Below are 27,248 nucleotides of genomic sequence, written 5' to 3' on the forward strand. Positions count from 1 at the left end.
TGGACATGACCATCTGCCAACAGCTCTCCGATACCTGAACTGTGCATGGGAACTCATGCTTTGCTCTGAAACTTCATAGGAAACTACAAGATAAAGTTTAAACCATCCCTGGAATTCATGGCATAGGATGAGGTGATACGATATCTCTCACTTAACCCTCGATAGCCACCTGATGCTTGGCCCTAGGCATCGGTGTACTTCGTTGTGAACGGATCAAACAGCCTTCCTTCGAATTCGAGTTTTTGTCTGCTCCTAGCCAGGCCTCATTCCGAAAATAGATCCAGCTTGGAGAGTGAGATGGCCTACCAACTCTTGCGTGGTGCTAACTGCACTGCATCCCTTAACTATTCTCGATGAACAACTACGTTCGCCCCTCGGTCGAGGAGTGCCTGACATAGCTTGTCGTGACAATTGGCCGCCACAGTATCGAACGCACTACCATAGATCCCTCCACGGGTGTGAACGCCCTCCCCATGTTCAAGTAGTGTCTGGACGTAGGGCATTGCCATACACTTCTCCTTGAGGATCGACCTCCGCTCCTTGGTCGAGAAGCGCCACCACCACTCGCAATTCGATTTTCGACATAGCTGATAGGTTGCGATATCACATTTCGCAGAACGCCACATCGAGCGTCTTTGATTGCAGAAGGGTGGCGCATCCAGTGTCCTTGATAAACAGCATTAGCCACGTTGCCAAGCTGTGGGAGACAAAGTTGTGTCAACGCCGCTATGTAGGAACCACTGCCAAAATTGAGGAGAGTTTATGTCGGTAAGGTTAGGAATTTTGACATGTGGTATGGTGGGAAGTTCGCTGAATGTGCTGAGTAATGCTAGTGTAAGTAATCTCTTGCGCAGATGAAGATATGCAGTCTCGAAGGGCCCCGAAGAATGGTGTTGGAGCCATTTGGAGGAGGCATAGAGACAGAACGGGCCCTCGGTTTGACTTGCGATGGCCTGCGGCGAGCAGAAGGACGTTCTAAAATGATATATGCATGCCATGTACATGACCGTATACGAAATTCTGGGATTGAACATGTGCTGCCATTTAGTACGCATACTGTACCGAGCGAACTTTGGTGAGTGGAAAGTTTTGAAGGTCACAGAAAATCCTTCATTGCTGGGTCAAAAGATAGACCTTTCCCTGATGACTGTGAAGAAAAATCCACAATCTTTATAAAGAATTTGCTAAATACCTGCATCATCTTCGACCTCACCGGCTTTTCCAACAGGCTCAAGGACTTCTAAACATCTGTGTCAGCCAGTTCCAAAGCAGTATAGAGACTTCGGACTGACATAGGTGCAAAAGATCCTAGAACCAAAATAACAAGCGTTTGAGCACGCGATACATTGAGAGAGTCTTTCAGGAGCTCTTTGTAGATATCGCAAAGCTCCTGTGGCACTTTGGGAAGGACTTTTTGGATTCTGGATCGGATCTTCGTATTCACCGCTAGGTTCATCTTGACGATCTCTAATACTGTCTTGAAATATGCAAAGTTCCCATTTTGTTTTTGGCTTTTCGTAAGAATTTTGGGCACCAGGTTCTTAGGAGAATCATCTAGTTCGAGATCATTGACCCTAAATCTGATGACCCCCATCATCGCATGCTCTTTGTCAGCCATGTCTATGTTGAAGCTACAATCTCGCGAAAGTCCCAAGACAAGATTGTGATACTTTTTGAGATCAGATCGTGCGCATTTCAGCATTCGGGGCGGTTGTGATTGGATGGACTCTCATAGTAATCGTTGACCATGGAAGAGAGCATAATACTGTCCATAGACATCTTGTGACTGGCACGATCTAAGCCGTCAATGAAGCAGAAAATGTACGTCGTTGGAATCGTTGGCGATTTCACGATAGTTGCCCATAGGAGCGACATTTTCTTCCTGAGATTTCGGGTTCTGTCCTTGTGCCGGGCAGACATTCTCTGGAAATCGATTCAAGCTTTTGGTTTCGACATAAGTGGTATAAAATTGCAGCCAACCTGTGAGCTATTGAACCACCATCACTCGCAATTGGCGGATAAGAGAATTGGTAGCAACAAATTCCACCCCCCTGTGACTTCTCATAGAGATGCTTCAACAAGACGGACCTGCCAATGTAAGGACCACCCGTCAGCAATATGAATGGCATAGGACCACAAGTCCACCGTTCGTATTTTGTTGAGCTTGGAAAGCAGTCCAGGCGCCTGTAAGCAACCAGAGTCAGATCTTAGGCTCCCAAGGCTGTTCGATGTATAACGTTTAACCGCTACTTCCACCAAGAGCTTGGGATCCTTATAATCTGTACTCATGACACTTTCACATTGCCCCAGACATTGTCATACAAGTCTTTTAGGATCTCATCCCTTGGATCATCCTTATCCTTCCTTGACTCTTGTTTGAGTTTGCGGATCTTAGTATGTTTGAGCGTGTTTTGAATCACTCATGGTTACTGTACCAGACTTTAATGCGTGCTGGGCATTTAGGCTGTCGCGTTGAAAGCCGAGTAAAGACTTAAATCAACCGCATCGAAGCTTTGGCCACGAAATGCTACCCCTCCATGCGTACCGGGGGGGGTTTGCCGTGTGCTCGAGTTTTCAAGTCCGATGTCGCTCGATAATGGAGTCGTAAAGAGATAATTTTCGACAATTGAAATCAGATGGCTGGTAGCTGAGCAGTCTTTGGACGGGTATCGACGTGCCCTTGGTGATATTTTATGCTCGTTTCATGTAGGGAGCCTGACGAAAGAGTGCTACGCTAGGGCGTCAAGAAGTTAAGGTCTCGTTCAGTCTCAGCAGTCAACCCGCTCCCAGGAAACTAGGAAGGTCGTGGAAGCGGATCTGAGAGATGCTCGCTCGCCCACGGTGGCCTGACGCCCGCAAATGGAAACGTTATGTTCCAAGATCAAGTTCCGTTACGTGGACCGGGTTCACAGTCTGACCCATATAAGCAGCAAGGCCGCACATCTCAACCTTGCACACTGTTAAGTGAAACCTAAGAAACTGTTTGGGGATTGCAGAGACCATGGCAAGCAAGACATGGCTCGTCACGGGCGCCTCGCAAGGTTTGGGCCTGGCGATAGCATTATCTGCATTAAAGGCTGGCCATAAAGTCATTGCAGGCGCTCGAAACCCAGATGTAGCAACGAAAGAACATCCAGAAGTTCTGGCAACAGGAGGTGAATGGCTCAAGCTTGATGTCTCGCTACCAAGCACCAAGGAGATTGTTCAACAGGCCGCGGAAGAGGCGGGAGGTATTGATGTTGCAGTCAACAACGCAGGATATAGCCTCGCGGGCCAAATCGAAGACCTGAAGTAAGATGGTCTCAAATGTTCCGAGACCAAGGCTGATCATATTGCTGCAGAGAAGAGGAAATGAAAGCCTCCATGGAAGCCAACTTCTGGGGACCGGTTCGTGTCATCCTGGGGGTTCTTCCTTCCATGAGGGCGAAGAAGGCAGGCACCATTGTGTCCATCTCGTCCATCTTCGGCTTTCATCCATGTCCAGCAATGGCGATGTACTCTGTTCCTAAAGCCGCCCAGGACATGCTTCAGTCGGTTCTAAAGTCAGAACTGGCCATGTTCAATATCCGGCCAGTTATAATCACGGCCGGGCTCTACAAGACCAATGTTTTGCTTCATGCGAAGCAGCCGAGCAGTGGATTCGGAGACATCTATTGTTGACATTGTCGATTGCACTGGCCTGGGAACGGGACTAGAGAAGACTACGAGATTCCTTTTAGGAAGAGATGCAATCCATCTGTCAGGGCGGAGGATGGCGCAATTGACAGAGGATTTTAAGGCCACTGAAGCAATCGCTGCAAGCACCGATTTTGAGGGGCACATGGGGCGAGGTGTTGGAATTGTGGGGGACTATGTCTGAGCGCGACTGCAAGGCTGAGGGTCCTTAACTGCCACTCCGGACCTAGGGCCATTAGGAAAAGGCTGTAGGTGAAAATAACCTGTTGGAAATTGGAAACAGCTCGCTATAGAATTGCAGCAAGTATTTGATCCGGAGAGCATCCACTTGACCGATATGAGGGATGGCCAAAGGTGCTGAATTGGTACGACTGAGACGATGGTAGACTTCCAAATACGTCTCAAGGTCAAGGGGCTAACAACGGGTATCCAACCACCGAGACTTCGAAATCGGAGAATCCCTTCGCTCCTCTCTTTCACGATCACAGCCCGAGACTGGTCCAATCCTCCCATGAAGGATAGCATATTCCAATGACGCTCTCTAATACCATCAATCGATTTCCAAATTCGCCGTATGCCACAGGATTGGGCCGTATTTGAGCATGTGAACTCTTGATAAACATTGTTCATTGATCTTCTCAACGCCCGTAATCCGTTCTCGCATCGCTTGCAACCTCTGGGCCTGCACACATGTCTCCAAACTTGAAGGTTTCACACTTCTTACAAAGACGCATGCCTAGGGCCCCGTCAGCCGTCTTCTCAGTATGATCGATACCCCAGCAGCGAAGGCAACGAGTTGCTCTCATGCGAGCAGTAGCAGTGTCGCTTGCTCCTGTGGTGTGATTCACTTCTCTTCGAACATCATGACTATGGCTTTCTGCAGTCGAATGAGCCGGCTTGACCTCCAGGTCCGCCGCCGATTGTTGGATCTTTTCAATCAATTCCTGACATTCCTTCGAACACACGCCAAGGCTTCGATAAAAGACTTCGCCTTTCTGGATGGAGCAGCAGCCTCTGCAAGCTACATAGGACTTGTGGACGATTTTCAATACTGTGCCAGGCGGCCAGATAGATCGCTTGGTGCCGCAATTAGTACAAAACCGCATCTTCGCCTCCTTGTGTCCAAGGGACCTCGCACCGGTCGCTTGTCGATCAGCAAAGCACTCCCTTGGCAGGCTGCGCAAGCAGACATAGCAGTTGAGACGGGTGGCCCGGGTGATGTAATTCTTGTGGATATTGCTGATGGTATCGCTTGACCAGTATGTACGGTACTCGTTCGGCCAACGGCGTGCCCAACGCGAGAACTCTGCGATCTTTTGCTGTCGTTGCGTATAGTCTGCGGCCTCCTGGAGCAACAAAGTCGCCTTCAATCGTGTTTGAGCGATTTTGACGTCGTCGAGGAGTATGGCCTCCTTACTAGCTTTGCACGTCGCGCGAAGGGCTTTTAGATCATGATAGGTGAGCCGAGATTGTATGAGCTCAATGAGCTCCCTGGGGAAATCAAAGATGCTTGGTGGGTGGACAGGATCTTTTTCATCCTCCAAGTATTCTGGCGCCGCCTCAATCATTAGGAGTTTGCCAGGCGTGGCGGCTCGGATAGGCAAGGGAAGAGACAACGGATGACCGGGATTACCAGGCATGGAAGATGATTCTGCTACCATCATAGATCTTCCGTCTCACGGACCTCCTGATTGTTATCTAAACAATGGCGGCTAAATCTAGGGCGAAATAGTCTTTGTTATCCTCGTCAATCGAACGAAATCCCACAGAGGACTAGCGTAGTGCTGTGACTCTGCATCGCAGCAATGTGCCTGCAGGCAGCACGAGTCAATTCACGTCAGCAAAGAGTCATCGACGCGTGGAATTGATACCATGGTCGGTGTTCTGCTGAATTGGAACGAAGTCAGTGCTCACCTAGGTGAAGTTGGATCATCTGACGAAGATGTTCGTAGCCCCATCGGAAAAACTTCGGGCCGATAGACACTCAATGCCGGACGCGAAATAGGGGCCACTCCTCTGGTCTCTGAGTTGACTGATACTCCTTTCCGTTCGTACTGAACTGTTTCAAGGTTTACTATTAGCTGGGCGGGTTGGAAACTATGTGTGTATGGCGGAAAAAGGGGAGCGAAGGGGAGAGCTTTCCAATTGAGCATCCGGCTTAGTGAGAGCGACGAATTCTCCGATTGGGATATCTCGACAGCATAACGACAGCATCCTCATCACAGCATTTTGCAGCTGGCAAAAAAGGTGGATATCTGAATGTGGTGAATCAATGGAGTGTAACGTTATGGAAAACGTAAAATTTGACCATGCAGGATGAACCACCATCACCTTAGCGTCTTCATGATCAAGTTGAGAAGAATACAGATTGCAAGTACTCTCACTGCCATATTAGAGCCTTGTAATTTTCCTTTCACAAGCTACCACATTCAAGCCTTGAGAGGCACAACTGTGTTCGCGGCCGCCGAGGTTGCCCCGTGGTTGACAACCCAGTCCTCAGTGTTATCTACGACTTTGTTCAAACCCCAAGCAGTCGGGCTCGTGTCATGTACAGTCGTCCGGCGCAGATCACGTCTGTACTTCCCTTCATATGCTCCACCATTCGCCCTGTGCAACGTACACCTGTTATCCCAGATGATCATGTCCGTATTGTTCCGCCATTCACTGCTGTAGACATATTTGCTCTGGGTAACATGATCGAGCAACTTCTTTATCAGGGCATCAGACTCATCCTTTGGGAGACCCACGATGCTGTGGGAGTGGGCAGCAATATAAATGTTCATACGACCGCTTGGCTCATGCTTTTGAATTAGTTTATGGCGGGACATTTGGCCGCCATTGGTTGGGTCCAGATCTTTGAAGAACTCTGGGGAACCGAGTTTCCTGGACTGAGCGATCGAGTGGTTGACAACATAGTCTTTCTGCAAGAGCTCCTTTTGGAACTCAGGGTCTAAATCATCCCAAGCCGTGCGAGAGTCAGCGAAGTCAGTATTGCCTCCATTGCCCAAGGGCGGCAGCTCCACAGCACGAAGAATCGAGTAGCTTGCTCGACGAGGATTGAACGATGAATCGACGTGAAACAATTGGTTGCCCTTCAAGGTGTTGTTAATGAGCTGCAGGGTATCAACGAGAGTAGATATTACCTTTCCATAGTGTGCTCTGGGGCTATCAGGGTCAAGGACTCCCCCTTGATCGTCAATATTTCCGGCATCAAAGAGCTCGTAGAACTGATATCTAGGCTTACGACCGTTGGTCATGTAGCGCCTCATGGTATCGAGTTCACCAACGCGCTTTGAGAATTCGATCTGGCCGGCATCGTCAAGTCCAGTGTTCCGGAGCATTATGATGCCATACTGTTCAGCTTAGCAGGTGGGTCTTAATATGACCGGCGTAGCCAACAAACTAGTGTTCAAGGCTGTTAGAACTAGACTGACCTTAGCCATGGCTGCAAAAATCTCATTGAATTGCTCATCGGATAAGTTCTTCCAGTCAATGCCCTCAACTTCTGCCGCAAAAGTAGGATGGACTTCTTTGACTTTGATAGTCCTGAAGGGAGGTTCCTCGGCGTAGCTTCCCATGTTGTTGTCTTCCAATGAACCGTTCGTTGAAGTATTGGGATCAATTTCAATGATTTGCTGGCGTAGTTGGTTTGTTGCGGAGAGGTGTGGTTTCTTATGATATGAGTGTCGTTACCTTAATTAAAAGATCTTGAATTGTGATGAGATTTGAAGGTACTGCCACCACGTTAGAAATACTCACCCCGGCAACTATGGGCCGAGTAGCGGGTTTGCTAGGCTTAATTTCCCCTCATACCCAGTTCCTCATACCACCGCCGTGGATAAAACGTGGGGCGGGTTGTGGAGAGGACAGAAGTCTGGAGTGGAGGATGAGGGATTTGCACATATTCGGCAGCTGAGAGGAGAGCAGAAGCCGGAGAGAGGACTAATAATGCATATCCTCTCTTTTAGGGGTATAGTGGCTGCGGGTAGTAAAAGACGGATTGGCCCATAGGCTATCACACCTATTAACGGCTTATAATTTAGGGGCATAGCCTTGCGGAGTTTGGCATAAGAGTTGGCGGGGCTGCGGTCTTGCTTAGTCGCCCTGGCATGGAGAACTCAGGTGGGTTTGTGAGAATCTGGGGGACTCTCTGGAGAAGGAAAGTTGCTCCACCTTGGCACTGTGACTATCCTCGCCATATACTCGTCCTTCTGGAGGTCCGAGTCATTATGCTCAAGCACTCTAACTGTTAGAAAGGGAACGGTGGAGCAAAGTCCGGCCGGCTTTCTCTGCCGTTATTCCTCTTTCTTAACGCCGTTGGCCGTCCTTCTCCTACCAAAATTTGCCAATTAGTCTTGATCGACCCATGCCACTGACCTGTGTCAGTTCCAAGTTGGAGAAACCGTGGGTTCATCATTTAGATACTTCGGCAGCCTTGACTAAAACTTGACGTAGGATCAGAGCCACGTTCGTGATTTGGCAGTCGTGCAGCCACTCTCCCACAGAAGCACAATACTAGCCCTGATGGCAGATGCAGTCGTAGAGTTCGGCCTGGATCACTGCACTATACGAGTGGGATTGCAGACCTTCCCTACCGTTGGAGTGAATTGGAGCTGCTGAGCTATGACCATTAACTGACCATTGACCACATCCGAGTGGATTTCTTCGTGGACATCTTTTCGACACCCCCTTGACGGGTATCAAAGGACCAGCCGGACCACCTTGACAGTGTTGAAGAGACTTGTTAAGTTGCCTTCAAAGGAAGGACCGATAACATAACCCAGCGAGCACGAGCGCTAAGCAGCGAATAAATATCGTGGCGCGCAAGCCGATGTCCAAATACGATTCTCGCATTTTGAGGCACAGGCACAGGCGCTACTTCGGTCTGGTACGAATCGAATCAGGAATGGCAAAGTTGCGACAGGCGTGAGGCACAACCATATGTCATGCTTTCAGTCTGATGACTTCTTTTCTGAAATTGGCACTCTATCAATCTGCCGTGTTGGGAACAGTGGCACGCTTTCTAAGCCTGCGATTAAGGAGGGTTGAGCTGCGCGAGTTCCTGCTTCATTGCCTCAATTGATTTGAATGTCGCCTCATGTATATTGTGTATATTTAGGGCCATCAAATTGTACGGTGGTCTTCGAGAGTGTTAATCGTTTGTCGGGAAAATTACCTGCTCTGTCTGAACACTTCCCGAGGGAAGTATGATACAAATAGTGAAAACACTACAATAGCTATCAGGTTGTACTTTGAATCATGTGTGCGTGACAACATTTGAAGATGAGGAAGAGTGATGCACGTGGAAGCAGACGCTGGAGAGGAATCACGTGGGGTTCAAGCCACTCGGCAAAGTTTCCATAGACAAACAGTGTACAAGTCTGCTGCCTTGCCTTTAGATCTCAACAATCAATTAATTATTACCGACTTCAACTCGGCCTCTACCACACTCATCGTTGATTCCTCCACGCCTTCGCCAATTCTCGAAGCACACGTGTGAGGTGTACCATCTGAAATGGAAACCCTCGGCGACGAGATCTGGGATGTTGTCATAGCTGGAACCAGCATTCCACAGTCACTCCTCGCATTGTAGGTGCTTTTCTTCCCTTTCAAGATTCGGCCTAAACTGACTGACAAAGCCCCTACTGACAGGTCCCTCTCACGCTCAGGCAAGAAAATCCTGCATGTCGACCGTCACGACTACTATGGGGGCGATGATGCTGGTCTGAGTCTCCAAGATGTGGAAAGGTGGGTGCAAGAGTTGGACAACGGTATATTCTCCATTAATTCTGAATGATTCGACTTTGCTCAGACCTTTCAGGGCGTAATAGTCTCTTCAAATGTGCAACAGTCTCGACACCAGCACCGCAGTCAGACCATGGAAAACTTGCTTCGTCCCGTTCTTACACGCTCAGCCTCAATCCCCAAATCGTCTACGCACAATCTGCCATCCTACCAGCCCTTGTCTCATCCAGAATTCATACCCAACTAGAATTTTTGGCTGTTGGCTCTTGGTGGATTCACCGTGCTGGAACATTGCACAAAATTCCCAGCACTCGCGAAGATGTCTTCAATGACGAGTCTTTGCCAATGAAGGACAAGCGTGGTCTAATGAAATTCCTCCGATACATTCTCCAGGAGGAAGAAGACCAGACTGCAGACACCTCGGTTGATTCACATTTCACGTTGCAAACTGCTCTTGCAGCCAAATTCAAACTCTCCGAATCCCTGCAAGCACCACTGCAAGCCCTGGCACTCTCACCCTTACCCGCAAGCCTGACCCGTTTTGATACCGCCCTAATCAGGATAAGGCGACACATGAGGTCTATGGGGTACTTCGGCCCCGGATTCGGTGCCGTCATTGCCAAATATGGAGGCAATTCCGAAATTTCACAGGTCGCTTGCAGAGCTGGAGCTGTAGGTGGATCGGTTTACCTGCTCGGACATGAACTGCGGAGCCTGACCACCGCCAAGGGTATCACAGCAGCAAACACGAATGAAAATGCTGACCAAACGCCGTTAATTGAATGTGTCTTATCGGGTGGAACTCAAATTAGAGCCAAGATCGTGGTTGGCAGCGCGGATGATCTCCCTCAAGCCGAGGACAAAGTCTCTGCCGGTGACTGCGCAAGCACGTGGCGATCAATCAACATCGTTGCGGATCCTCTTCGCCAGCTCTTCCCACAAACTGCCGAAAACGGCCCTACGCCTGCTGTTGCGATTGTCCTTGTGGAAGCAGGCGGTCCTACTGGTCAAAGAGCACCTATTTATCTACAGATTCATTCTGAAGACACAGGAGAATGTCCTAGTGGTCAATGTAAGTCCTTTCCTTTGGCTTTCCCAGCATCCAATGATGATCCAAATTATGAATACTTATCTACATTGCCTGAGCATTTATGCCTTGCTGATAACTATCCTCTGACAACCTGATTGGAACTCAAACTCCTCGCTCGCAATCCATCACTTGTTTAGTCAGATCGCGGCTGACCTAGCTACAATAGGTATTATATACGCATCAGTTGCGGATCCTGACTCTTCGGCAAGGCAAAGCCTACAGACCTCCGTGTCAGAATTTGTGGCAACATGTGGTGCGAGCGATTCAATCATTTGGAGTTTATCATATGCCGTCTCAGACTCGCAACAGGATCATGGTTACAGCGAGCTCTCTCCCCGGGTCTTCAGCTTTGCGCCCAGGCCTTGTGATACCTTATTGGACGATCCCGTCCTTGTTTCCGTGAAAGGTGTATGGAAATCTATTCAGGGAGCAGATGCGCAAGATGATTTGTTCCTGCGATTTGAGGAACGTGAGTCTGAAGCTGATAACGATTAGACGACCATCATATTGCTTTCGTGGGCTTTCTCTAACCTTCATGAAATCACATGTGGGAGGTGACAGCTTCCTCCGGAATATCCCTCGTTCATCAGCGGACATCTTGTTCATCCGAACACAGATCTTCTCGACCTTTCCGTGAATGATGCCTGGATCGAACACCAATATATCCACAGGAACGATATTCGTGCACGGTGACACGACCGGGTAAAGTCTGCTAAGACTAACATTGTGTTCTTTTCAACGCTCCAGGACCACTGTCAATTTCCCTTGACAAAGGGAGAATGACACAAGGTGCTGTTTGAACTGTGTCTGATAAGGACTGCACTGGCTGAGAACATGCGGGGGAAGATGGTCTCTAAGGCCTAGTTATGATGCCAGGTCGACGCCCTGATCTAGTTTGTGGATTTCAGTATTTTTGCTGTTATAGCTCATATGCCAGGCTCGACACTACAATCGGCCTCAGCGGAAATGCGTCATGGCACACATCGATCAACATACATCGAACCCTGCGGTGTAATCATCGCAACAGCAGCAAGGTGGTTGCACAGTCATGATAGCAACCGTCAATGTCTCCGATTTAAATGCACTTGCTACCCTTGCTCTTTACTGTTCAAATACAACCAGCAAAACAAACGACACTATTACCCATATTGTTGAGTAGCCATGAATCCTTCAATCTAATATTTGACAGCGCAGAGAGCTGCAGGCTGCCTGAATCCGTAATGCCATACGCAGTCGCAACCCATCTGCCTAGGCGGACCCAGTCATTCGGCAAAGCCCTGTCGCTCCACAACAACCGCTTGCACCCGAACTACCATTCTGGACCATATTGCGCCGAAATTGGCATCGGTCGTGTAGGTATAAAGTACTGGAGGATAAGTACATACCGGTTCCGTGGCTGGCGAGATCCTTTGCCGTCACAATCTGGTGTTCGCGGGAGCGGCACGTGCTCTGAACGAGAAGGTTGGTTACCTAAGTGAGGGCAGCCACATAGCCTCTTTTACGCTTCGTGCCATTTAATAACCTTCCTCCGAGGGTCCTCTCTGGGAGACGCACAGACACAGAACCAGACATAATTGTTAAAGCCTCGAACAGGTGACATGATGTGTGGATCAAGAAATGCAACTCTAGCAACCTTTTGTACAGACGCAGCGTGTCAAGTGGCAGCCATGATAGACCACGCTTGGACCCTGAGGATGAAAACAGATAAACATGATGAACTAATTCCCATCCGAGGGACATAAAAGAGCAACGACCTTTCAAGATGGCCACGCAAGAGATCTTCCTACAACAATTCTGTCCATCAAGATACCCCTCATCACTATGCCTTGAAGCCTGATTCTTGAAAATGCCTTCTCTCATCTCTGTCGTGATCGCGCAGGCCATCTTTGCTCAGCTCGCTTTCTCACAACAAAAGGGAGGCCTGCTGTTCTGACTAGTGACACAATACTGAACTATTCTCTTGCGGCGAGATACTCCTAATTGTCCTGGTGTCTACTATGACAACCATGGCACGAGCGGATGCTGCGTGGGAGGCACGCTTCCTGATGTTGTTCTGTCAACTTGTGCTGGATGGCCCATATGTACTGGCCCAGTGACAACCACAACCACCCAAACGCCAATCAGCTGTGTTACCATCGTTGCTGCTTCCGATGCTCAATACACAAGCAAGGTCGACGCTGCCAGCCGCAGCATGGCGCTTAGTGGAACGCACTACCAATCTAGCCTGACCATCGGCAACGCCGTCACCAATGCCACAAGCACGGGTGCCACCGCAACTTCAGCCAATCCGTCCGCCACCGCATCAAGTTTCCAAGCTTCTGCAAGCTCTTCGACTGGCTCCTCTGATGCAGCCTTGAACGCTTTTGTTCCAGTGATGGGCACAATTGGAGCAGCGATTATAGCGGTTGCAGCTGTCCTGTGAGAGGAAGGTCTTTATATATATTGGGAATTGCAGAAGCCTGAGAGAATCTTTGGAACCACAGAGCATCCAAAGGCTGTAGATTAGCGGCATTTTATCCCGATTGAGCTCGAATATGGGAATTCCTGCAGCGAGGAGTTGGTCCATCCTGTTGTCGGTGTTTCCATCATGCAAGGGGCTCCTGTTTAATCCATTTGGAAGACTAGTATGCTTTTGATCCCTCGTAGTTCAGCTTAACCAGACGACATGGTTTTTTCAGTCCGCGTGAAGTTCTGGACTCTAGTGGCTGTAATGATCAATAGTATACACGTGGCTGTGCAATATTAAAATATCGTCGATCTTAATGGACGAGGCTGGAGGTATTGTCACTAAAAGTCGAACTGTAAAGAACCTCGTTAACAGGAGGCTAGATATCTATCATAAACTTCTCAGACGGGGAGTTGGCAAGCCAGCTGGACCCCTATATCGACATCTCCAACCATCCTCGGATTTCCACTATTCTTCTTTTGAACTCACTCGATCCTGCAGCTGTACGTGATGCATCACGCCTTGCCTTCCATCAGCAGTCGAAACAATGCAACCCCAGAGCATCTGCACCGGCAGACGGAATCTATCGCCACGTGTTGCATTGATTGCTTGCGAACTCGGCGATTACCAGAAGCTTGAATCGAACACACGTGAGGTTTCAAAAAATGTCGACCGTACCGAGTACATCTGATCCCAACCCCTCCTGGTGGTGGAGGATACTTCGATTCATGGACCTTAAACCTTCCGGTACCGGCAGAGTCGGCCTTTAACACTGTCCACTTGTTCTTCGCTACATGGATCCTTGGCTGCATCTGTCTGCACCCTTGCCGATTGCGCTTTGAGATCTCACCAATAACGTCCTGAAAGTCTCTTGAGCCTCCCTCGTGCTACACATGCAGAGCTATCGATAACACCCACACGCTCTGGCGTTCTTTTATATGACAGGGTAAGTTCCTGCAGTGTGGGATCGATGTGCTCATCTGGCCGCATCGCTATCAACCCTCGTTGCAGTCGGGTTCAAACCCCTGCCATTCTTGATTCAGATTCCCGTCCACCAACCACATGTTGCTAACAAGAAGACCTCCCAAAGTCAATGACTCTAAAATGGCCAGCGGAGTACGTCCCAGAGATTTACACTACCTCGAAAGATCGGTTCACGGTTATCCGAATTTTGAGCGTTTCTTTTCATTTCTTTTCAACCCTTCAATCGGCTATGGGCGCGTTGCTTTTTCAAGGCACGACTTCCCTCTTTACAGAGTCTCACTTTGGATATTTAGACTTTCCTTACCAAAACCAGGATCAGCGTTGTGTACCACACCTACGGTGCCTGAAACAACGGGTTTGCGGAGGACTGAGAAGGGACTCGGATTCTTGATCCCCAAAATTGTCACAGGGTCACCCGGGCGGCAATATGCCACCCAGAGGCGTACCACTGTCATTGGCCTTGGTTGGACTAGTGTCTGCTCTCCCATTGAAGGACAGAGGACTGATCAACGACGCTGCCGGCCAAACTTATGACTATATTGTCGTCGGCTGTGGTGTTTCTGGCCTTGTGGTCTCATCGAGATTAAGCGAGATTGAAGATGTGACTGTGCTGTGTCTCGAAGCAGGAGCGCTGTGAGTGAGCAGCCTGAAACTTATTGGTTTATGGATTGCAGCTAATCAATGGGGTGTACAGGGATAACTACGAAGCTGAAATTCAGATCCCTTATTATATTGGGCTTCAGCCGGATGGTTTCTACGAATGGGGCATCTACACTACCCCACAGGACCAATTGGATGGAGTGAGCCGTCATATCCCCATGGGTAAAGGTGTCGGTGGAGGTTCCTTGATCAATGGAATGGTCTGGAACCGTGGCAATCAACAGAACTTTAATGCTTGGAACGAGATCGGCAACACCGGTTGGGGTTGGGAAGCTCTCCTACCCTACTTTGAGAAGGTAGGCAAGAGATGTTGTGTCCTGCTCGCTAGACTCAAGGATATTGATATATCACTCTAGTCTGAGACATATACTCCTAAGGATTATGAAGGCGCGGAGGTACAGCCAGTCCTCCAGAATTCTGCAGTTCATGGCAGGAACGGGCCTGTTCAAGTTTCATACCCCAATTACTACTGGCCACAGACCGACAACTGGTTCCAAGCATTACAGGAATTAGGCATTCCCACCTCGGCCGAACCAAATGCGGGTCTCTCTGCTGGCGGTTACTTCTTGCCCTTGGATATTGATCCTAACAACCAAACCCGCTCTGATGCCCGACGTGCTTATTACGACCCCAATATCCAGCGCGGGAACTTCAATGTCCAGCCAAACTCACAAGTCACCAGGATTATTTTTGAACAGGGTGATTCACTAACAGCCACTGGAGTTGAATTTGCCGCTGGACCCTCTTCACCACGACAGACAGCCTTCGCCAGCAGGGAGGTTATTCTCTCGGCGGGTGCTATCCATAGCCCTCAGATTCTCGAACTATCCGGTATCGGTCAAAGCTCTGTCTTGGAAGACCTAGGAATTGACGTTCTTCAGAACCTACCTGGTGTTGGCAATAACCTGCAGGATCACGGCATGATTCATCTAGACTATGCCTACAACAACCCCGACGTCTTAGGCATTAACGATTTTGCCACCAACTCTCAATTCAACGATGAATCGGCCGCTGAATACTACGGCAGTAAGACTGGCCCATGGACAGCTAAGCCCAGCTGTGCTGTTGCATTTCCCTCTTTACAACAGACTGCGGCGGACCCGGCTGGTATGCTCTCTGCTGCGCGCTCTGCTCCATTCAATCTACCTGACACATATGCGAACGAGCCAACACTTCAGCGTGGGTACGAGCGGCAACTCGACAGCGTACTGAGCGAGCTAGCATCGGAGGACATCCCGGCATTCGAAAACTTGAACAACAACGCTGGAGGGCTCGATCTCGCAGTGATGCGACCTCTATCTCGCGGCACCACACACATCACATCGACGGATCCGTTCACCCCGCCGAACGTCGACCCGCGGTGGCTGGTGCACCAATTCGACTACGATGTAATGATCCTGGCTATGCAGGTGAACCAGAAGATCCTGAACACCGACGCAATCGCGGAGCTGCAGCCCTCCTATGCCCAGATCCCCCGTGACGCCAACACCGACCAGCTGGGCAGCATTCTACGTGCCGGCATCGGCACCGAGTACCACTACTCGAGCACTACGGCCATGCTACCAATCGAGTTGGGCGGCGTTGTCAGTGACCAACTGAGGGTCTACGGTACCAGCAACGTTAGAGTCGTTGATACTGGCATTTACCCCATGGTCCCCGGTGCGCATTTGCAGGCGGTCGCGTATGGTGTCGCGGAGAGGGCGGCCGATATGATTAAGGCGGATCAGTAGGTTTAACAGAGCCTGTTTTGGTCGCTCTGTCAGTACTTTGGTGGAAATTATGTCCCCGATAATATTTTTGAAATCCCTCGCCCGTTGTACCCGTAATGACAGCTGGTATGCCCAGGCACGCCACTTTGAGAAGATCCAATATCCGCCTCCATGGCTTCACAATGTAGGATTTTAGTAACGTCCACAAATAAGTTCATGAGCTGAGGCTCACCTCTGCATTACCCCGGCTAGAAGGCTGCACGTCGATTTGGCACGATTGCTGACAGGCCAGAAACGGCGGTATCTACACCGGTTACCCGAGGTCATCCTGTGAAGCCTTGGTGTCAACAAAGTGACGTGGCTCGCTCTGTGATATGCGCTTAGCTGTAATCCCCCGTCAGCCAAAAATGAAGAGCTGAGAATGCACTTCCGCATGTGTCAATGGTCTTTACTTCGGTTTAAATCTGCAGGCAGCGAGATATCGCCCAATTCCATTTGACGGGAGGAGCTTCGCTTGTGCCCTTTACTTAGAACGACTTCGGAGATGCCTGAATTTAGATCCTTTTTGCTTGAGTTGAGGACAAGGATATTGTGGCCTACTATCCCAACTCCCGACGATGCTCCTTCTCCTTGGTAAGTTAAGACCCAATGGTGGGCTTGATAGCCCAACTCTGCTCCTCATGGCTTGCATTTGGTCATTGGAACAAGTGATCTCTCGTATTCGCGGCGCTTTGTTGTCGCTTCGTTGTCTATTGTAGTTGATATCTCGAAGAGAAGGTGCCGTAGCATTCGAACCCCCTTGTTGCCTCGTATTTTCGACAGCTGTCCAGCAGGCGAGTCCCCAGCTATGATTTGTAGTGATGGAGACGTCCTTCTCTCTAACGAAGAGGGCTATCAAGATATATTCGTACCGGTCCTTCTCGAAACGAGGGTCCTTTGATCATTAAGTAGGTATCATAGATAACTTTTTTGGGCTGGCACTGGAACCCCGCAACCATTTTAGATCCAATGGCCGGAATTTCGTCGAAGAGGAACAAACTTCTCCACCGTTTTTACGAGCCACTGGTATTACTATATGCTTTGGACCAATTCCAAGGTGATCAGCTGTATTCAGACAATAACAGGCCATCGTTAGACGATGCTACAGAAAAAGAACTCCGCCGGCGCTACTTGAACTCATTGTCCTATATTTGCGATTACAAAAAGGGTGGAGACACAGTAACGGCGATTGGCGCCGCAGCAAATCCATTGAGATATTATATTGCAAGTAACAAGGCTCCTCAGCGGAAAGTAACAGACTTTCTCGAGTCGGTCTTCTCTAAACTTGAACAAGTCTACAACATGAACGGAGAGGAGCGCATCCAAATGGAAAGCATGCTTCTAAAGGCATGTGTCGAATTCAGTGAGCAACGAATCCGAACATATTTGAGGTTTCTGCAGCTCTCCATGAAGGAGTGCGCCAAAGCTGTTCAAGACAAGCCTGTGCTTGAGAGTGAGTCCTTCAGAAGCTAGGGAGCATAGTTTAACTTTCCGAATTATGGTTCTAATCACAGGGTGCGGAACAGGACTTCAAGACCTAGCCAGCCAACTTCAGAACTCAAGCAATGGGCTTGTTAGCCTCTGTCGATATTGTTACTCTCTTTCGACCTCTAACAAGATAGACTTCATTAGAGAAAGAGTCAACACATTCACTGGTCATAAAAAGTCAGAAAGTCCATTCAGGGCAGCAAAGCATTATATTGGGCGAATCGCAGCGCACGTCAAGAATGTGAAAGTTCTTTTGGCGGCGGCTCAGCGACTCCCCCAGCTCGTTTTGAAACCTGAAATCATCCCGATCAAGAATCCTCCGTCGATAGTTCTGCCTGCTCCCCGTGGATCAAGTCTCAAGCTTGACAGCATCGCCAATCGAATGGTGCCCTCCTCTCAAAGTCAACTACTCTCCGAGCTGAGATCCAGCCTCCAAACCTTGGACCGCCTATTCAGTATCGAAAACACATTTCGGCGAGCGTATTTGGAGAAAAATCCCAGAGCTCGCGTTCATGCAGAGCTGATTGTTCTGGAGTATTTCTACGAGCGCAGCGCAACTCTGGAGCACTGGGACAACGATCGTTTCATTGGTTGTAGTAAGCCCGCGTGCTATTGTTGCTCATTGTATTTCCAAGAACACCCAGCCGATGTCGAACCACCAAGCACTCATCAAAGAATATATCTTAATTGGCTACCTCCAACCAATCTCCCCGGGGTGGAAGATCCTTCCTCCAGATTGGCGACTCTTGAAAAGAAGATGCTGAATGCAATGGTTCAAAGAATTCGGATCAGGACCATTGAACAGATTAGAAGTCAAACTGGACGAAGACAGAAACAGTATGATTCAACCACTGGGGAAACCTACTCCACACATACCAAGGCCGCCTCCATGGAAAAGCAACTTGAACGCATAGACACCCTGCCAGTCGCAGAAGGTGAGAACTGGATTGACGCTCCCTCGATTTTGGTAACAAGAGTGGCAGATCCCGAGAATGAATATGCGAACAATGACGCCGAAGCCGGGTTGATAGTATCCCTGGAGAATGTACACCTTTCAAGGCAAATCACAGAGTCCTGTGAGGATTCCGATGACGAACAGGGGGTGAAACTGCTTGGGTTTGTCTAAAAGGATATAAGGGGCTATACTTTGGCACGACATGTCCTCAAGCAATGGCATCGTGTATGGACTCTTGGCTCGTCAGCAGTAATTATGACATCCCTTAGAATCGGCTGAGCGGGCTCCACTGTATGAGGCGGCTGAGAAGCGGCTAAGAGATGTAAGATTGAGAGCACAAGCCCGTGCCCATGTATAGTGTAACACGTGGTTCTCCCCTGGATGTGCCACTCAAAAAGTGGCCAGAGCTGAGAATATTGTTCAATCTGCAAAAGCCACGCCCCAGGCCTGGTCAAGAACACCCATCGGAGGAATAAAAGCTTTCGCCAAAGTGATGGGACTATGTCTTATTCCAAGGAGCAATCGAGATAGATGAAAAGCGAAAGATCTTGAGACCCCTTTGGTCAAGCAGAACAATGCCCGCGGGTGATAGGAGCGCACTTCAGCGCTCCAACGGCTGTGAATCATGATGCGGGGCGCTGAATGCTATGACTCACCAGCAATGCACTCGACAGTTATAACAGACACACTAGATCTATGTCGAAACACGATACATGGGTTTGGGATACGAAGATCCTATGATGGAGGTCGCCGCTTTTCCAGACGATGGCTTTGGAAAGAAGAAATAAAGGTGGGAATCTCGACGGCCAAGGCGACAGAGTTCCCTCTTTGTTTTCCATTTTCTCCCAAGATCTGCTCCCCCCTGAGTGAGTTCCTCAAAGCATAGAATGGCGCAGAACATCTACGACACGGCCGAGTTCTTCGGTGAATACTCAAAGCTCCCGCGCTCCGTGTACGGCTTGGATGGCGCCCCTGAGTGGCCAACGCTTCGGAAGTTGGTCGGTGATGTCAAGGGCCAGCGTGTTTTGGATCTGGGCTGTGGATTTGGCTGGTTTGCTCGCTGGGCAGTCCAGGAAGGGCACGCTCGATCCGTGCTCGGGATTGACCTGTCTGAGAACATGCTGAACCGGGCGCGACAAGCGACCGAGACAGCTGGTATTGAGCAGGGAGTTATCACGTACTCTTGTGGCAACCTCGAGGAACTATCGCTTAAGGAACGTGAGTACGACTTGGCCTACAGTTCTTTGGCGCTTCACTACCTTCCAGACGAGGCTTTGAGAAGACTGCTGGGTGAGATATTCAAAGGCTTGGAGTCGGATGGAAAGTTCGTGTTCTCCATCGAGCACCCCATCGCTTCTGCGCCATTCGATGCCTCCTGGAAGACTGACGAAGAGGGCCGGGTGTTCTGGCCTTTGAACCAGTATTGGGACGAGGGTTTGAGAGTGACGAATTGGTTGGCACCCGGTGTCAAGAAGTATCACCGGACCGTCGATACCTATCTTACATACTTGATAGAGGCTGGTTTTATCCTGACAGCATTCAAGGAAGCTTGGGAAGGATTGGATCTGAAGCCGAAATTGGAAGCGAAAGCAGAGGCGCACCGGCCCTACTTCCTCCTCATTGCAGTGAAGAAACCATGAGAGAGTCAAAGAAGGGCACGGACTAGAGTCCTGAAGCAGGCTCCTCACGGCATCGAAGTGTCCTGTTCTTGCTGCACATACATCCTCTGAAGCTGTTCTGTAGCCCAGTTAAACTTACCTAAGTGATTATCCAGTAACGATGTCTACCTCCATCACGTCTCAACCTCAGGCGTTGGTCACGTGCACCGCCGTTGCACGTGATTGAGTCAATCGGGGGCCGCGGGGCGCAGGACGAAGTACTGTACCAGACAGCTGACAGTTGTATGTAGTCAAGGAAGGAGCGAGTGTCCGAGGGCCTCAGGGGCCTGGATGCCGGGATTTCAAAAGACGTCGCGCCGCAGCGGAAAGCCACAAGACGCATCAACAGTCGGGCTCCGTATCCCAGTCCCAATCCCAGTCCCTTCAATTCCTTACTGCGCCTATGAAGACAGCCCACATTGTCCCTTTCAGCCTCGTCTCATGCTCCTGGTCTCGGCTCGTCAGATGGCGGCGTCACTGCGTTGCTTCAGCACGCGCTGGAGAAAACTCCTACAAGAACTCGACGTGTGTGGTGTGTTACCCCCCAACGACTTGGTGATCTCATCGAGGGGTTACCCAAGCCGAAGTCTCTCCGACACTCCAGGTAAACACTGGCTTCCTCCATCCTACCAACTATGAGCGCTCCTTCAGGCCGCCTGAGAGGCCGTATTGCGGTTGTCACAGGCAGTTCTTCTGGACTTGGTGCCGCGATTTGTTTCGCCTTCGCCGCTGAAGGCGCCAACATCTTTTGCATCGACCTCTACCCTTCCCCTCGTAACGCGATCAACCCAGTCACTCTCAGAGCCGATGACTTCAATAATCGCACAGCAAACCAACCCGGCACCCATGAGCGCATCCGCCAAATGGGAGGGGAAGCGACCTACCACAAGGCGGACGTTACGAAGGCCCGTGAGATGGATTTTGCCATCAGGGCTTGTACTCAGCGGTATAAGAGAGTAGACATTATGGTGAACAATGCCGGGATCAGTGTTGAGAGCACACACATTCGACCACTGAGGTGTCACGAGACTAGCGAGGAGGACTTCGATAAGACCATCGCAATCAATACCAAAGGCATGTTCTTGGGATGCAAGTACGCCCTCAAGCAAATACTCGATGGACAGGAGAAGATATACAATTCTCGAGGCTGGATCATCAATACTGCAAGCATCCAGGGTTTGACTCCGTACTATGGCACGCCTAGCTACTGCGCCAGTAAAGGGGCAGCGGTTATGTTGACGAAACAGATCGCCTTGGACTATGCGAAAGATCTCATTCACTGTAACGCCCTGTGCCCGGGGTTTCTGGAGACCAGCATGACTCAAAATCTGCAAGGCCAGGAGTCCGTACTAGCAGAGATTCAGAGCAGACATCCTCTAGGTGGCAACCTGGGCAAAGTCGAGGATGTCGCAAAAGCAGCGGTCTTTCTGGCCAGTGATGACGCCGCTTGGATAACCGGTGTTCCCCTACCGGTGGATGGAGCGTACCTCCTAAGGTAGCAATTTCACCCAGCCATGGCGATGAGGTTCCAACTGCATGTTGTGTGCTCTCGGTCCAGACGACCCTCTGTCATGGTACCAATTGACTCAGCAGGTCTTCCCTGGCATTTCCCCGATAAATTCCCTTTCGTTCTTCGTTTTAGCCAGTGAATATTGAGAATTTGTCTCCCAGGGTTATACATATCATTTGCAATCCACAACCAAGCCATTGGTGTTGCTTTTATCGATGTCATTGGCCAAAAGGGCGAATTCATGCCTATCTGAACCCCTTCGAATTTTAGGAGACATGGCTGATGTGCACTATGCCCCACCACATACTTTTGCATATGCTTCATATATCCAAGATCTAGGAAGCGATAGAATCGAAAGACCAATAGCCAACAACCCACATCGTGCTCCAAATCTGACTTCCCACAAGACCGCCCCGAGAGCTTTCGCTATGCATCCTGTGCGGCCTCAATGCTCAACCACAAATCTATCCATTTCCAATTCTCTGCGTTCATAGCATCGCACGGTCGTTTGAACGCAGCATCCAACACATCCGCCATTCGCTCCCTGAGAATCTTGATCGCCATTAACTGTCTCCAATGCCTCACGGAGAGGCGCACCTTTCCAGAGTCCAGATTCAACACGCCCGCGAAGAACTTGAACTCGGCCTCGCCCAATAGGAGCGCCAACGCAGAGTCCGGGATGGCCGAGGTTTCGAAGACGTTCAGGCTCCCGGTGCGACTTTGCATCGCTTCGTAGAACGACAGCCACCGCGGCGCGCGGGGGTTTCCGTGGTTGATCGAGTGCGAGATCAGCGAAACTTGCTGGTTCGAGTACACATTCCTCCAGGATTTCCCTTCGCGCGCCAGAACGCGCGGATAGAGTGCCATCGCGATAATCGCACACAGCGCCCGGTCACACATGATGCGATCGTAGCGGTCTGGGATCGTGTAGAAATTGCCCCCGCGACCCGACCCGGATCGGGCGCGTACGAGCGTCTCTTTCTCCTCCGGCTCGAACGCCACCACGCCCGCGTCGACGAGATACACCAGGAGTTGCACCTTTTGATCTTCCACCTGCGACATGACTTGGTCGTTGATGTGGTTTTTGCGGCAGAATTCCTGCCCTGCGCGAGCGGTCTTCGCTCTCCTCCAGCTTTCATACGCCTTGACCAATGTGAGCAGATCCGAGTGCCCTCGAGCGAACACCCGCAACACCTCTGCTAGTGTTTTGGATGGGCTGGCTCGAAAAGGCGACTTGGATGTTACAAAGGCGATGATGGTAAGGACTGGTTCCTATTGACAAAAGGGTCAGAAAATTTCTCCATTCGCGCGCTCGTTCCAATGGAGAAAGAAACTTACCAGGCATCCGAAAATGGCGCCGAAGATGGCTAGCTTGGCGAGAGACACCTCCAACGGGAGCTTTGCGATTTGTTTACCAAGGGCAGTCAGCTTCTCATTCTTTGTGAGAGCACCAGCATCCTTGAGCTTTTCAATCGCACGTAACACATTCTTCCGAGTGGGTGGGTCGATTGCTTGAGCCAGCGTCTCCTCTATGCTCCCCAGATCCCAGACCTTGATCCGTAGCATCGGCTCCTGTAAGCCCAGCCGCAACATTTCCGGAATCTGCTGCTCGAGCATCATGTTGTGATGCCGGTGTTTAGTGACGAGGTGGAAACAGAGTCCGTCCTGCACACGAGCAGCGCGTCCACGTCGCTGCCGTGCCGATGAGCGCGAGATGAAGCCTTCGGTCAAGCGAGATGACTGGCGTCGTTCGTCGAATCGCATCACCTTCTCCTTGCATGTATCGATGACGGCAGTCACGTCTGGTATCGTGATACCTGTTTCGGCGATGTTGGTGGCAATCACGATCTTCCGGTGGCCACATGGTGGGATCTCAAACGCCTTCTCGAGATCCTCGGTGCTGAACGTCGAGTGGAGGAGGTGGATCACCCAGTTCCTGCCGAATATGTCCGTGTTTAAAAGGATATTGTGTAAACGGCGCATCTCAGCTATCCCCGGCATGAAGATCAGTATAGCGCTGCTGTACTTCTTGTACTTGGGTTTCGTGGCTATGGCCGTGGCCACTTTCGCGATCAGACTGTAGTCGATGCGGCGTTCGTCCATGGCAGCGAGGGCCTGCTGGGTCTGCTTGCTGTATTTTTCTGGACTGGTCAGCATTGGGCGGCCTTTCTCATCTGCATAATCTTCGAAATCATTTCCGTCTTCGTAACCCTGCAGTCCTCTGTCCTTCAGCGTAGAGAGGTCGTTAGTGGCCTCAACCGCGTCCTCAAGGTAGCCAACCTCGACCGGGAACGTCCTCCCGGGTAGATCCAGCACAGGCGCGCCGCCAAAGTAGTCCGAGAACTTCTTTGCATCTACCGTGGCGGACATGAGGATGATCTTGAGCGTATTCCGTCGCTGCTGTAGCTTTCGCAGTGCGATGAAGAGAAGGTCGAGATCCATGGTCCGTTCGTGCACCTCGTCGAGGACCAGGTAGTCCAATTCCTCCAGGTCTGGCGACTCTTCAAGCATCCGAAGCAACACGCCAGTTGTGGCATAGGTGATCCGCGTGTTGCTGCTTGTCTTGGACTCCATTCGAATGGCATATCCAACCAGTGACCGGGTGGTTCCGATATCATTCCTGGCCTCTCCGATTTCTTGTGAAACCCGTCTAGCAAGAGTGATTGCGGAGATACGTCGTGGTTGGGTCACAAGTATGCGACAGTCGGTCCCACCAATGAAATCTTGTTCGAGGAGCAGCACGGGGATGCCCGATGACTTTCCAGCTCCAGTCTCTGCGCAGATGACACTGACGGCGTTGTTGTTGACGCAGTCGAGGATGACGTCTTTGTAGCTGTGTACCGGCAGCTGTTGACGGATTTCAAGCATTCTAGCAAACGCTGGACGCGAGGTTCTTGCCGTCCACTCTTTCAATACTTGCTCTGCGGTTAGCCTTGCAGCAGTTGGACGATGTGTCCGCCGCCGGGAATCACTGGCCGCTTGCTGCTGGGCGCTCTCGACTGATACACCCTGATTCATATCTTGTGCCAAATCATCCTTGGTCTTCTTGATGGTGGCTTGCAGGTCCCGTAGAGTTGTCTTATGCTCCTCATTGGCGAGGTCCTGCTTGGCGTCTGAAAGCTCTTTGAGCAAATCTCTCCAAACAGTAGGAAGGCGCGATGTTGCTTTCTGTTCTTTACTGCCCAGGGTCGACATCAGGAAGAGCGCCAGCGAGGCTATGTATGCCTCAGACTGGATTTTGGACGCCGCCGCTAAGCTGTTCATGATCAAAGTCCAAACACTTGGGGTCATCGACATGGTAACTTCAGTTGGCAAAGCTGCAACTGCGTGATTGGGCAGCCGAGGTGCAGTATTCCAAGCTATGGTGAGATTGTGTCTTGTCGATGAAGCAGTGCTTTGCAGGGCCTGCACTTGAATCCGACATTTGGGATCATGGCCTCTGCAGATTTCCTCTAGCAGCCTCCTAGGTGAGACCCCAGTCCATTTTCCGAAATCAAGTACTCGGATATTCTCTTGTGTTTGACTCTCTTGCTGATCAACAGGGTTTGCTTCTTCCACTTCCCCAAAAATACCTCCCAAGAGTACCTCGTCATCATCACGTGCTTCTTCGCCGATGACAAGTTCACGATCGGTTGAGCTTTTGTCTTCCTGTGCATTATCTGGTACGGCTGACGACTCTCTCGCCTCTTCTCGTCGTAGCCTGGCCTGTTCCCGCAATACTCGTTGATGTGTGGCTTGTAGATCCTCCAGTTTCTCGCTCCACATCGAGTCGGCCATATCGCTTTCGAAAAGGATATCTCGGCGAATATCTTCAAGTTTCTTATTGAGGCGTTGTCTTCGTCTCATTTCATTAGAAGAGCCTTTCTGTGGCCGGGTTGGCTCCGGGTTTAGTGACCGCCAGATTTTCGTCTGGATCCGGATATACCTGTCTACCTGCGCCTGTGGATCTAGGTTGTCATCGCTGTCCGACGCCGGGCTCGCCGCGGAGAAGTCTTCCTCAGATTCGGAAAGTGATACTGGAGTCCTTGCTGGGCTTTGTCTGCTTGCCGTTGTGGATGTAGGTCCTGTACGAAGTTAGCAATGAATTTGAGCTGTAAGCGCACTCCAAGAGGTACATGTCGAGAATAAAACACCAGAAAGTCCGCATAAATTGTGAACAACCCAAATCGGTGACGTTGGCTTTTCACTCACGAGATGTTTCTTGGTACAGCGTGCTGTTACCCGTTTCCTCCATCCTTTGCGGAAATGCTTGCTCGTAGTTGGGGAGCCAGTCAGTCTGGTTCTGTGAAGCATACCACTCGAAAGCTTCGAGTAGGCCTGGTATAAGATCGCTGTGCGTGGCCAGCAAACCCTGCACCGTCAGGTGGGTGATGTGGGAAATCGCCTCTTGGACGGCAGGAAAATTTAGTACTTGCAACACACGCTGTAAGGTCCAAAGGTCGGCCAAAATCTTTTCATCGCCGACGGAGTCACGCGGTGCAGAGGTCGGTGCCTTGACTTTCCAGCGAGGTTTCCCAACCATGTCAAACAGCCGATCAGCCGTCTCCCCAGAGAGCCAGCCGTAGGTGGATAGTTTGACAGATTGAGAACGCATCTGTCGTCTTTCGGTCTCTAGCCTAGTGACTTGCCGATTAGCTTCAGTGATGCACCTCTTAGCATACTTGTTGAGGAGGCTATCTAGTTCCGCATTTTCAAGGTGAGCTTCTAGCTCCTCTGGAGTCATCTTCATTATATCAGATGCTCCGTTGGGCAGCAAATTGTCTTGGGTGAGAGTCTTTCCTCCATTCTGCGAGTTATTGTTCGTCGCCGAGGGTCCGTTGGGGGGGCTCACAGTGGTCCCTGTTGAGGTGGATTGTTCAGCCTCGTCAATTGCTTTGGATCTGGATGGAAGTGATGTTGTAGCGAATCCCCGAGCAGGATTAGCTGCAGGCTTCTTCTTCCTTTGGGGGGCCATCTCATGGGCTTCGAGGTGCGAGCTCGGAAGCCTGCGATAAGAACCGAGATACTCTTGATCGAAGACAACAGGCTAACAGGCCATAAACAAACTGTGACCAGGTGCTCGAGTTGCCAAGCTTTTAATTGGAGGGGAAGCACGTGTTTCCGGGCCTAGGGTGCTTCGACAAGCACGGGGGCATAAATATCATCTGTTCGAAGTAGCTCACTGTGACAAACTCGGGTGATTTGTTATCGCGGATATTCTTGATGGTCTCGGCTAGTGGTTTATTCCCAAAGTGTGGAAGAAACAGAAGAGTAAAAATCTGTCAAAAGTGCGGGGCTAATGGGCGTATG

The 27,248-nt window shown here is 50.3% G+C and overlaps 9 protein-coding genes across 9 annotated transcripts; 6 read left to right on the top strand and 3 right to left on the bottom strand.

Moving 5' to 3' along the window:
• Positions 1-3,001: 3,001 nt before the first annotated feature.
• A1O9_03113 (uncharacterized protein) lies at positions 3,002-3,660 on the top strand (the record flags this gene model as incomplete). Its single annotated transcript, XM_013408682.1, has 2 exons — positions 3,002-3,291; positions 3,342-3,660. 2 exons carry the CDS (start codon positions 3,002-3,004, stop codon positions 3,658-3,660), a joined length of 609 nt encoding a protein of 202 aa, XP_013264136.1.
• A 653-nt stretch (positions 3,661-4,313) lies between these two features.
• A1O9_03114 (uncharacterized protein) lies at positions 4,314-5,315 on the bottom strand (the record flags this gene model as incomplete). Its single annotated transcript, XM_013408683.1, has 1 exon — positions 4,314-5,315. The coding sequence occupies one exon, from the start codon at positions 5,313-5,315 to the stop codon at positions 4,314-4,316; it is 1,002 nt and encodes a 333-aa protein (XP_013264137.1).
• Positions 5,316-6,104: 789 nt separating this feature from the next.
• On the bottom strand, positions 6,105-7,253 carry A1O9_03115 (uncharacterized protein; the record flags this gene model as incomplete). Its single annotated transcript, XM_013408684.1, has 2 exons — positions 6,105-7,028; positions 7,110-7,253. The coding sequence occupies 2 exons, from the start codon at positions 7,251-7,253 to the stop codon at positions 6,105-6,107; spliced, it is 1,068 nt and encodes a 355-aa protein (XP_013264138.1).
• A 1,937-nt stretch (positions 7,254-9,190) lies between these two features.
• Positions 9,191-11,005, top strand: A1O9_03116 (uncharacterized protein; the record flags this gene model as incomplete). Its single annotated transcript, XM_013408685.1, has 4 exons — positions 9,191-9,264; positions 9,328-9,446; positions 9,497-10,492; positions 10,677-11,005. 4 exons carry the CDS (start codon positions 9,191-9,193, stop codon positions 11,003-11,005), a joined length of 1,518 nt encoding a protein of 505 aa, XP_013264139.1.
• Positions 11,006-14,367: 3,362 nt separating this feature from the next.
• On the top strand, positions 14,368-16,330 carry A1O9_03117 (uncharacterized protein; the record flags this gene model as incomplete). The annotated part of the gene is made up of 3 exons (XM_013408686.1): positions 14,368-14,573; positions 14,635-14,896; positions 14,957-16,330. The coding sequence occupies 3 exons, from the start codon at positions 14,368-14,370 to the stop codon at positions 16,328-16,330; spliced, it is 1,842 nt and encodes a 613-aa protein (XP_013264140.1).
• Positions 16,331-17,317: 987 nt separating this feature from the next.
• Positions 17,318-18,962, top strand: A1O9_03118 (uncharacterized protein; the record flags this gene model as incomplete). The annotated part of the gene is made up of 2 exons (XM_013408687.1): positions 17,318-17,801; positions 17,971-18,962. 2 exons carry the CDS (start codon positions 17,318-17,320, stop codon positions 18,960-18,962), a joined length of 1,476 nt encoding a protein of 491 aa, XP_013264141.1.
• Positions 18,963-19,678: 716 nt separating this feature from the next.
• A1O9_03119 (uncharacterized protein) lies at positions 19,679-20,431 on the top strand (the record flags this gene model as incomplete). Its single annotated transcript, XM_013408688.1, has 1 exon — positions 19,679-20,431. The coding sequence occupies one exon, from the start codon at positions 19,679-19,681 to the stop codon at positions 20,429-20,431; it is 753 nt and encodes a 250-aa protein (XP_013264142.1).
• A 653-nt stretch (positions 20,432-21,084) lies between these two features.
• A1O9_03120 (uncharacterized protein) lies at positions 21,085-21,948 on the top strand (the record flags this gene model as incomplete). Its single annotated transcript, XM_013408689.1, has 1 exon — positions 21,085-21,948. One exon carries the CDS (start codon positions 21,085-21,087, stop codon positions 21,946-21,948), a length of 864 nt encoding a protein of 287 aa, XP_013264143.1.
• A 437-nt stretch (positions 21,949-22,385) lies between these two features.
• A1O9_03121 (uncharacterized protein) lies at positions 22,386-26,913 on the bottom strand (the record flags this gene model as incomplete). Its single annotated transcript, XM_013408690.1, has 3 exons — positions 22,386-23,231; positions 23,298-26,023; positions 26,151-26,913. The coding sequence occupies 3 exons, from the start codon at positions 26,911-26,913 to the stop codon at positions 22,386-22,388; spliced, it is 4,335 nt and encodes a 1,444-aa protein (XP_013264144.1).
• Positions 26,914-27,248: the final 335 nt, after the last annotated feature.

Source organism: Exophiala aquamarina (assembly GCF_000709125.1).
Source record: "Exophiala aquamarina CBS 119918 chromosome Unknown aczIA-supercont1.2, whole genome shotgun sequence".
NCBI classification, from domain to species: domain Eukaryota; kingdom Fungi; phylum Ascomycota; class Eurotiomycetes; order Chaetothyriales; family Herpotrichiellaceae; genus Exophiala; species Exophiala aquamarina.